This window comes from Pyxicephalus adspersus, chromosome 10, assembly GCF_032062135.1.
Source record: "Pyxicephalus adspersus chromosome 10, UCB_Pads_2.0, whole genome shotgun sequence".
In the NCBI taxonomy this organism is placed as follows: Eukaryota; Metazoa; Chordata; class Amphibia; order Anura; family Pyxicephalidae; genus Pyxicephalus; species Pyxicephalus adspersus.
Window position 1 is genome coordinate 53,523,551 of NC_092867.1, and position 11,089 is coordinate 53,534,639.

At 40.7% G+C, this 11,089-nt stretch overlaps 1 protein-coding gene across 3 annotated transcripts; it reads left to right on the forward strand.

Moving 5' to 3' along the window:
• The first annotated feature begins 2,735 nt into the window (after window positions 1-2,735).
• LOC140339445 (glycine N-acyltransferase-like) lies at window positions 2,736-11,027 on the forward strand. Of its 3 annotated transcripts, none has more exons than XM_072424169.1 (6): window positions 2,736-2,754; window positions 6,688-6,781; window positions 6,848-6,955; window positions 7,933-8,059; window positions 8,585-8,723; window positions 10,314-11,027. In XM_072424169.1, exons 2-6 carry the CDS (start codon window positions 6,704-6,706, stop codon window positions 10,711-10,713), a joined length of 852 nt encoding a protein of 283 aa, XP_072280270.1. In that variant the 5' UTR covers window positions 2,736-2,754; window positions 6,688-6,703; the 3' UTR covers window positions 10,714-11,027. The 3 variants fall into 3 exon arrangements, with proteins under 3 accessions (XP_072280270.1, XP_072280268.1, XP_072280269.1); XM_072424167.1 differs by lacking the exon at window positions 2,736-2,754 and adding an exon at window positions 6,345-6,477; XM_072424168.1 differs by lacking the exon at window positions 2,736-2,754 and adding an exon at window positions 6,475-6,510.
• Window positions 11,028-11,089: the final 62 nt, after the last annotated feature.

An 11,089-nucleotide genomic window follows, 5' to 3' on the forward strand; every position in this document is an offset into this window, starting at 1 on the left:
AGATACTAATGCCGTCTTCACTCCTTCTCAGAGCCCACCGCCTCCTTCTTCTGCTGTAACTGATGCTGCCACCTGCCCAGTACCCAACTCTAGATGCCAGATACTAATGCTGTCCACACTTTGTCTATGAGCTCACGTCCTCCTCCTCCTCCTACTGTAATTGATTCTGCCGCCTGCCCAGTACCAAACTCTAGATGTCAGATACTAATGCCGTCCACGCTTCATCTCAGAGCCCACCTCCTCCTCCTCCTCCTGCTGTAACTGATGCTCCCGCCTGCCCAGTACCAAACTCTAGATGCCAGATAATAATGCCGTCCACACTCCGTCCCAGAGCCCACCGCCTCCTCCTCCTCCTGCTGTAAATGATGCTGCCACCTGTCCGGTACCCAACTCTAGATGTCAGATACTAATGCCGTCCAAACTTGGTCTCAGTGCCCACCGTCTCCTCCTCCTCCTGCTGTAACTGATGCTGCAACCTGCTCAGTACCCAACTCTAGATGCCAGATACTAATGCCGTCCACACTTGGTTTTAGAGGCCGCCGCCTCCTCCTCCTGCTGTTACTGCTGCTGCCTGCCCAGTAACCAAATCTTTTTGCCAGTAACTAATGTCGACCACACTTGGTCTCAGGGCCCGCCGCCTCCTCCTCTTGCTGTTACTGCTGCTGCCTGCCCAGGAACCAAATCTGGATGCCAGTTACTAATGTCGTCCACACTTCATCTCAGGGCCCATCCCCTTCTACTCATGCTGTTACTGCTGCTGCCTGCCTAGTACCCAACTCTAGATGGCAATTACTAATGTCATCCACACTCTGTCTCAGGGCTAAATGCCTCCTCCTTCTGCTCTTACTGATGCTGCTGTCTGGCCAGTACCCTACTCTAGATGCCAGTTACTAATGCAGTCCATGCTCAGTCTCAGAGCCCACCGCCTCTTCCTCCTGCTGTTCATGCTGCCACCTACCCAGTGCCCAGTACCCAGCTGTAGATGCCAGTTAACAACGCAAAGTTACAGCTAGCAAATAGGAAAAGGTAGTCCCCTACACAGCAATGTCTCCCGTAGCTACAGCTTCTACACTGTCCATATAGGTGATGGCCTCAACCACTAATGCCGCCCTTGCTCCGTCTCAGGGCCCACCCCCTCCTACTCCCAGAACCCATCTCTAGATGCCAGATAACAATGTCATCCACACTTCTCAGGGCCCACCACCTACTCTTCCTGCTCTTACTGCTGACGCATGACCACTGCCCAGTACCCAGCTCTAAATGCCAGACTAGACTCAAGCCCAACAGGGTCTTCTTTCCCCGCTGATTCCACCAAGCCCGTTCCCTTTCATGTGCTTTCACTCGCTAGCAGGCCCTGGGAGGGATTGTGGAAGGCATTAGTAACTGACATCTAGAGCTGGGTGTAGTGCATCTTTAATGACACCCCGAAGTGTGTAAAGCAAGTGTGTAATCTGAAATTTGTGATTGAATGTAGAAGGCCACGTCTTCTGCTTCATCCATCAGTAGCACGCTTTATCGGACTGAATTTCTGTGTCACCCCCGAACTGGGAAGTGGGACAGCAGTCCCTCTGTATATGTCAGCGGGATGAGATTGGACACACCAGTATGTTTAACGGGAACCGAGAGGTCCTGGATGACTACATTGAGCCATGAAGTTATTGAGCTCAGCAGACTTCTCCACAACAAGTATTTGGCCATCCTGGGACATCCTGACTCCATTCAAAGATCCATCAACAAAGATCTTTTGAAAATACTGCAGAATGATGACACATTGGGGGATCTCTGGGTGAAATGCACAATGGCATCATTTACTGCGAAGTGTGTCATTACAGAACTGACCACCACCTTGTGCGGTTCTATTTCCTGACCCGTGTATCTTCGGAGTAGATAGAGAGTGTGCTGGCTGACTTCGAACATAGACTTCAGCTCAACGTTGTCATCATCAAATCGTGTATATAGGATGTTATCAGATATCATGAGCAATCACTGCAAATGTACAAAACCAACCTTGACCACCTGTTTATTCGCCTCACCGAGGTGCTGAGCCCCAAATGTCTGATGATATGCAACATGTCCATGTCTGTTGGATTCAAAGCTGGTGAAGTTCTAAAGTATCAAATTCCTAATCTGCGCTGGGACATCATAAAAGGGAATTTCTACAGCGCCACTCAGGCAGATTTGCACCAATTTAATGTGATTGACCTGCACTTTCACTTCCGCTTTGAGCTGCGCTCCAGGGTTAAAGATGCCACCCACTCGAATCAGCTGGCTCATCAGACGTATACCTGCATCCTGATGGCTCATATTGATCAAGCCTGGGGCGTGCAGCAGGAACAGCAGGAAAAAGAGGCGGTGGCCTCTGAGACAGAGCATGGACAGCATTGGTAACTGGCATCTAGAGCTGGGTACTGAGCAGGCGGCAGCAGTAGAAGCATGAGGAGGAGGCAGTGGGCCCTGAGACGGAGCAAGGACGGCATTAGAGGTTGAGGCCATCACATATATGGACAATGTAGAAGCTGTAGCTATTGGAGACATGAATAAATGAAAGAGATTCCAATCTCTCCCTACCTACTATGTAGCGAAACCTCATGAAAAGGAACAGGCTTGGCGGAATCAGCAGGGGGAAAGAAGACCATGTTGAGCTTGAGTCTAGTCTGGCATCTAGAGATTTGTACTGGGCAGTGGGCAGGCAGCAGCCTGTAAAGAGCTATGTAAAGAGCTGAAATCAGTTAACTCTTTCTGAACCTGAAAATAGTAGGTCATTTAAAAATATGCTTATTTCTCAGCTAATATATATGTTTGAAACATTTGAACAGCCTAAACATTTTTATTTAGGGCTAAGTGAAAGACGTGTGCCATTTGAAAGAATTATTTTTTAGGGGAACAGTGAGTTTTAATTCAAGCTCGCCAGTGTCGAGGTGCTGGAGATGAGCAGTTCGGAGCGAGTGATCATTTCAGTTGATAACTGCCGGGAGAATACGCCAGCTGAAATTTGGTTGATAAATAGGCTTTTGGCGTCCGATTCCGGATCGCGATTACGCACAAGCGAGCTTCTGATTTGTCTTGATGAATCAGGCTCCCCATATCTGAAATAAACTGAAAACACTTTTTGTAATGTACATAATCCAAATTGCAATAATGTGATAATGACAATAATGTCAGGTTGTATAATAGCTCAGCTGAACTTCACACTAGTAGAAATACAACTATGCACTGGGCTTTATTCTTACATCAGAGAAGTACTTAATTATGACTTTTGTTTGTGAAATAGGACATTTGAATGTGCTGTATGTTTCTTTATTATAAAATAAATTTATCAGGAGTCTGAGTCGGCACATTTTTATTGACTCCGACTACAGGTACCCAAAATTGTCTCCGACTCCTCGACTCCAACTCCACAGCCCTGTTTCTGCCTATAAAGAAAACACATGACCCATAATTTCTTGCATTATATATTGCATATGTGAGGATTTACACTTTTAGTCTCCGTTCCCTACAGCACAGTGGGGTGACTACAAACGAAGACATTCTGGACAGAGCATGAATTTTAGCCACCAACATTAGGATTATTTTCTGTGAATAATATAAGGTATTTATGGGGACTAATTTAGGATATATGTTGTAGAACAAAAAGAGAAAGAAATGTATTATTAGGATCAAAAGACATGAAAGTTTTTTGTCAGTACTTATAATTATCAAAGTTATAATCTGATTACTGATTACTGGAGTCTGTTCATGAACAGTGCACTTCTATTCCTTATATCCCTAACCTTATGTCCCTTCACCGAAACTTCAGCAATTTATCAGGTTTGCTTGTCAATTCAGCCAAATCCTAAAATCCCAGATGAAGAAATTGATATCCTACAACAAAATTTTCAGTGGGCTGCACACCACTTCATTGGCTTGGTAATCACTTTACCAAATCATATGACTCCCTCTACATTACCAACTACCTCCCTCTCATCACCAAACTTAGGGGTCTCTTGATGACCTAGTTTTGTTATTGCTTGTCTTGGTTCAGTAGGTTGGAATCTATCAAGATGATCTTGCCTAAGCTACTCTGTCTTTTCAGAACGCTCCCAATTCCTGTTCAGAAAGGAACTTTTACTTTCCTTCAGTTAGTAGACTGACAAAAAAAAAGATGGCCCAGGAGTACCTAACCCGGTAATCAGATAATATTTTGCTGCTCTGGCTAAGAGGCCAGATTTGCCCTCAGTGTACTGTGCCTCACTGGAATCCCCTCTTTAGTTTGGAAGCTACTTCACTCTCTAGTTTAGGTACATTTTTCTAGCTTAGTTCTAAGGATATACCCAAGTTATCCTCTCTCACCCTTTGCCACTTTGAGATTGTGTCAAACTCTCGGGGGGCATTTTCACCTCATCTTCCACTTCTATTTTCCTTCATGAGCCCAAGTTCCCTCAGGGCATTTTTTACATCGGACCCAAAATGGTCTGAGTAGACTGCATAAATTACAAATGTTCACAGAGATCCTCCCCTTCTCATATGTTTGTGACAAAGCCATTTGTTGTTCAGAGCTTTTCCATAACCTGAAAATTAAGAATTTTGTCCTCATTGTCCACCAGTTTCCTTATACAGTAGTGCAATGCCCCGCTTTGAATGAATCTGTGCCACTGATCCTTATGCTAAAGGCCTCATCTACCTTCTTCATTCCATAACTCCTGACTTCCCTTTCATCCCTCATATGTTAGGAGATGGAAAGACAATTTGGGGCTGAATGAGGACACTTAAAAGAGGATTTTGATCACAACCAAATCTTTTTCGATCACTATAGGGGCTCTTGAAATTAGTTATTAACTTTTTTCTTGCTGGTATCTGATGTCCACTGGACTTGTCACATTTTTTATACCCATTCAGTCCCCACAATGCTTTTGGGGTTCCCCCACCTGGGCTCCCTGGTACACATCTAGTGTTAATACCCTGTGGCCACCTACTTTTGGACCGGGGTTTACTGTCTATTATTACATTATTTCATAATCATATCCCAAGGACTTACCTAACCACCCTACCTTACTGCCCCACAATTTTGAATACTCCACATTTTCACACTGCAAAACAATGTATAGTCCAGGCATGATTATTCTCCACCATTCATATTTTAGAGGTAAAAAGCTGCGTCTCCTGTACTAAGGTTTAGGTGAAACGGACAGCTCAACTGCTGGACACTATGCCAACATATGAGGCCACCTGGTCTCCATGAAACCAGTGGTTTAATGCAACTACCTCAGATTCTTGTCTAGTCTGTCTCTGATACCTTTCCAGTATTTCATTCTTGATCCAACTGCTCTCTCCCCTTCCCCCTTCTCTCTCATCTCCTTGCCCTGTTCCCCTTGGCCTTTTTCTTTTTCCTTCTTCTCTCTTTCTCCTTTCTGCCATTTTGCAATGCAGAGCACAATCAAATTTTTTGGCTCTTTTTTTTTTGTTTTTTTTCAGAAGTCTGCTTTTGCACTTTTTTATTGTAGTTAATATCATTATGACACTGAGCTTCATAGCCTTCAGACTTGTCAGTGTTACTTAATATTGTCTTCTCTGCCATACAAATTGCACGTTGTAAACTTTGTTTATTTGTTTTGCTACCTTTTGTTTCTTCTTGATTACTTTGTCATACAATTCTCTGCGTTTTCTTTTCATTTCTATAAATTCAAAAATAACATTATTTATATAATGAATACAGACTTGTTTGGAGCTCCTATTACTCCTATTATAAGTTCTTTTGTGATTACATTAATGTTAAGGTTTGATATGATCCATGACTCCACTAATTAAAGATTCTGACTGCCAAACAGCTTTATTAGATTTATCACTTACCTCTGGGGAAGAACGCAACAAAAATAACAAATGTACTGTAACAATTGTTAACGTATTGAACAAATTAGCCATGACTTCTTGAATATTCTGCTTTAGTGTCAATAAAAGTAAACTTTGTTGATTTGTTTTGCTACCTTTTGTTTCTACTTGATTACTTTGTCATACAATTCTCTGCATTTTCTTTTCATTTCTATAAATTCAAAAACAACATTATTTATATACTGAATACAGACTTGTTTGAGCTTAGTGACTGATTGAAACAGTAAATATATACATACCTGTTTGAAAAATATATTCTCTTGCATATTGTACCTTATCAGAAACTAACTCATGTAAATGTATAAAGATACTAATTGGTCCAGTTTAAATTCCAGTTCAGAATGAAGCCGGGTGCTAGGGGGTAGAATAGTTAAACCATTTAACTCAACTGGTTTGATAGTAACTGCAGTAAGTTAATAAGAAGAATAAGTAAAATGAGCAGATTCAGAGAATGTGTCCTGTGTGTATGCAGGAGGCCAGACAGGGGAGAGAACAGTTCAGTTCCATATGAATGAAAGGGAATGGAATGAGAGACGGAACTCAAGAGGACAAGCTACTTCCTGTTGTTGACACATTTCACCTTTGCTGCCCACATGCAGATATCTGATCCAGGTTAGAAGATTTCTTTTAACTAGGAGATTATAGGTGATACTATCAACCGCACTTGTATTAAGGGGTTATGGGAACAAGAACACTATATATATATATATATATATTTATATAAATATAGTAATACATCTTTATATATGCCAGTAAGAAAATGACAGATAATGAGAACCAGTCTTTTCTAAATGTGTCTTCTGTTTTGACATTTCCCTTTAGTTGCTTATCCATAATAATGATTGTCCTTACGTGTTCCTCCAAATTGGCCTCCCTGAGACACCTGCTGAGCAACAACTTTCCGGAGTCATTAAAGGTGAGAGAAAATGCATGTGATTTGTCTATCAAAGGCTGTATTGTGCTTATTGTGTTGATCCTTTAGGTTTATGGAGCGCTGCATTACGTAATCAATAAAAACCCCTTCAGACTGCAGGTTTTGGTGGACCAGTGGCCGGACTTCACTTCTGTCATTTGTTGTCCTCTGTTGGAGGTAAGCTTCTCATTGGATTGGGGCGGCTGTAGTGGTATGGGCTAAATTTTATTCATTTTTTATTGTAGTGTTTGTTTGGGTCAACTTAGGAGATACGGCACCTGACTGAAACCTTGAATAAGTAGAAGAAATGAGAGGGGCAAATCACTGCTCTACCTTTTCATGTGTAGCTGTAAATATGAGTTTGAGTTTCTGAGTTTGCATGAAAAACATGAAAAAGAAGCCTAAGGCTTAGTTATTATGAACAGCCATATGAGTCTAGCATTTGCCTCCGGCAGGCAGATGCTGCAAAATGTAGCCACCCTATAGAGAATAAATGGGGCAGTTGACAAACGCTCATAACAAGCATTTGATCTCTTATTCACTTTGAATGATCAAAGTGGTGAATGCCCAATGGCTGGCTGGTATACTTAGGGTTTATATATAACCTAAATTTAATACAAATGTAAAGTGAAACACAAAAACAAAACCTGCATGACACCTATAATTTGTAAGTCTAGTCAGCCAGATTCTGTACAGGAAGATTCTTATTCCTACTCTGAAGCATTAGCCCAGCTTGGTTAGACAAAATTATACCTCCAAGCTTTTTGAAATGGGAAAGATATATACAGGTATTTGGTTCCAAAAGGGAAACCATCCCTCCAAATCAAAAACAGATGGGGCTTCACACACTCTTAGCCTTCATATCAGTGAAGAGGCTGCAGCACGCTGATATGTCAAGTCTGCTGTATCTTGCTGTCAACATACTATATGATTGGCTGCTAGTGGACCCAGTACCCTAACTGTCTGGAGTTTAGCTTTAAACTGTCCATAGGCCTAAAACAAAGTTCAAGAAATGTATCATCCAATCCCTGAACTAGTTTCTATCTTCAGCTGGTGCATGCTTTCCTAAAACTGCATTTTCATGAAACATGTGGGTGAGATTCCAAAAACAGGGAAGAAAATATTTTTATGTTGATTTCCTTCTTACCTTCCAGGAAATGAAGGATCTATTAGATCCTTACACCAACACATATTTTGTGTTTAGTAAAGACCCACAGGGTCTGAGGTACATGCTGCAAGATCCTCAGACTGTCAACTGGAGTCAGAAGTTTCAGATACAAGGTGAGAGCCACAAAAAAATTGACGGCGTACTGATGGCGAATAAGAATAAAATTGTTATGAGGAAAATAGTAAAAAAAGCAGAAATTTTCCTCAGAATGGCTGATTTAGGAGGGGCGATGCTAAAATGTAAGCCAGAACCTGAAAAACTGAAGAGGGAGAAAATCAGTTAAAAATTCAGTGAATTTCTACCTTGCTGTAGTGCAGCTTGAAAATGTTGTTCCTGCAACACTAAAATCTCAAGCAGTGTCTTTAGTTCTGTCTGCGTTTTCCTTTGTTAATGTACAAAACATCACACCTCTCCTTATCCCAAAAACATACTGTAAGTGGTGGTGATTTATAAACTTGTTGATTAGGGTTCTGCCAGGATCAACAAGTCTGCTGGAACTGTAGTTGCTGACATTCCTCCTAATACGAAGGCTGCCATACTGTCTCAATTTTTAATATATTTTGGGCCACAGGCTAAATATTTATACACTTCATATATTAATTCAAAACATAAAAGCATTGAAATAATGACTGTTACAGGTTGTCAGGAGGCACTTGGGGAAACATTTCATTCAGTCCTCTCCAAGCATGGGGGACATATGATGACTGTGAGTAACGTGTTATACATGAGAGAGAGGAAGATAAGTGATGATGAAGTGGAAGCACTCTGCAATACAAGGTAACGAGATGAATTCTGATTGACTTGTATTGTTTACTGTAAGAACACCAACTACATTATAGGTAATATTGCTCGAACATGCCTCTTTTCAGTTAGCCTCTAGTTCATCTAAATTGACCCATATATTTGGGTTGGTTCATTCTGGAAAGTAGATTCACTAAACTGTACATTGTCCCTTTCATTGTCTGCCAGCTGGATTTCATGAGCCGTCTGCTATACTTGTCATTGACAAGGCTCAGCACAGCTCAGCCAATCCACTTGGTAGTCAATAATAGGTATAGGATACAGCCCAGGAAATCCAGTCAGCGGCTGATATATATAGGATTCAGGAGTAAACACAGCTCATGCACAACCTGGATGCTAAAGATGCCGACACCGGCTGGCATCCTAAAATCTAACATGCATGAAGGGTTACTTAGGGGTTATTTGTTTTAAACATCTTTCACCTTTATTGCACATATTTATATTGGAACTAATGGCTACCTATAAGTTTGGGCACTGCTGCAAATGTTCCCCAGTAAGGCCATTCATTTAAAAGTCCAGTGCTGCATCAATTACACTCCTGATGATTTGGTATATCTGTATGATTGTAACCACAAAATGTGTTAATTTGTTGGAATAAAATGAAGCCGTGTATAACACAACTTTGCTAAATATCCTACCTTATTGTGTCATCACATATATATATGTGTCTCCTCAACATGACAATCACAACATTGTCATTATTTTTACCTTTTATTTGTGGATATAGTCAAAAAAGGTAATGTGTTTTATAAGTTTTTTTGTGATTACAATAACGTTAAGGTTTGATATGGCCTTCGACTTTCCTAAATCAAGAATCTGACTGCCAAACAGCTTTATTAGATTTATCACTTACCTCTGGCGAAGAAAGCAACAAAAATAACAAATGTGCTTTAGTGTCAATAAATAATCAGTAGTGGAACTATACATATGCTATCATTACTGACCTGTCCTTCTGAAAATGCTGGTACCTTGGCTGCAAGACCTGATCTTCATTTTTTTCTAAAAAAATTAGTATTTTTGGAAGACAACGTGCTAGTCATGTCTCTGTATTTCACTTGGCGACTGTTTCTTTTAACTCTGTGGTTGTCAGTGTGTATCACTAACGTTAGTGTGAGTCAGCTGAGTAACAAATGAAATTTCACCCGGCTAACTATATCTATGCCTTCTCAGTCATATACCAGGTTTTTCTGATTCAAATCATATATTCAATCTGTCTTACTTATTGTAGCTCAGGTAGTGGTATATTTTATGGAAAGTTGGATCCGCCCTGCACAGGGCAAGGAGGTCACATGTCAGAATGCAAGCAGACTTGAAATGTGACCATGTTACTTAAGATTAGTGGCAGACTGACTGGGGTCAGATGGGAGCCATTCTGACCTTGTATCTGAACTCAGAATTTGAGCAAACAGAGTTGTGATCTGACATATGACATGTTAAGCCATACTATACCCATTATTGACAGTTTTATACAGGTCAAAAAATCTAATTCCGACTAAGAATTTTCAAATCTAGTCAGATTTTTTTGCTAAATTTGTAATTAGTTCTCACTCTTTTTTTAATCTACAGTACAAGTGACCTTCAGTTCTCACCACTGAACCCAGATGAAGCTCCTCTTGTAAATGCACAATGGCTATTTGGCGGCAATGAACTAAGTGAGAATTATATCAGGCGATGTATCCAGACATTTCCCAACTTGTGCGCCAGAAAACCTGGAGTGTCACAGCCTATAGCCTGGTCACTGAGCGAGCAATCAGCAGAAATACGCATGGGGTACACAGAGAGTTCCTACCGCAGTCAGAGACTGTTTGGGAACACAGTAACAAGACTGATGGCTATACAACAGTCAAGAGGTGCCCCACTCTACTGTCATATTCCACCCGATAACAGGAAGAGCCAATCAGCATGTATGGCAGTTGGATTTATTCCAGTGGGAAGATGGCAGCAGTGGAGCTTTAAGCCTAGCTAATACAACATTCCATGTATTCATGTGTTCATTTACTAAAAAATCTCTAGACTTCAAATTGTGTGTTAACCAACTATATTTCTTTACATTGTATGTTTTTTCAAAGGTTTGCCAGGCTGTTTTCTATCAGTTATTTAAAGAGAGTGCATCTATATTATTGCTTTATGAAGGAAGAACTAGGTGATTGGATGGTGAAGATCTTGGACTAATATATCTAGTTTCTTATATTTTGTCACCCTTTTATAAACTGTTTAGCATAATCTTTCTAATATTTTCTAGTATTATTATTAAAATGATTAACTTTTTTGATGTGCTGCTATTTAAGGTATTTTGGTTCATTTGTTAAAGACTGTGGTATAATTATAAAACTCATAATAGA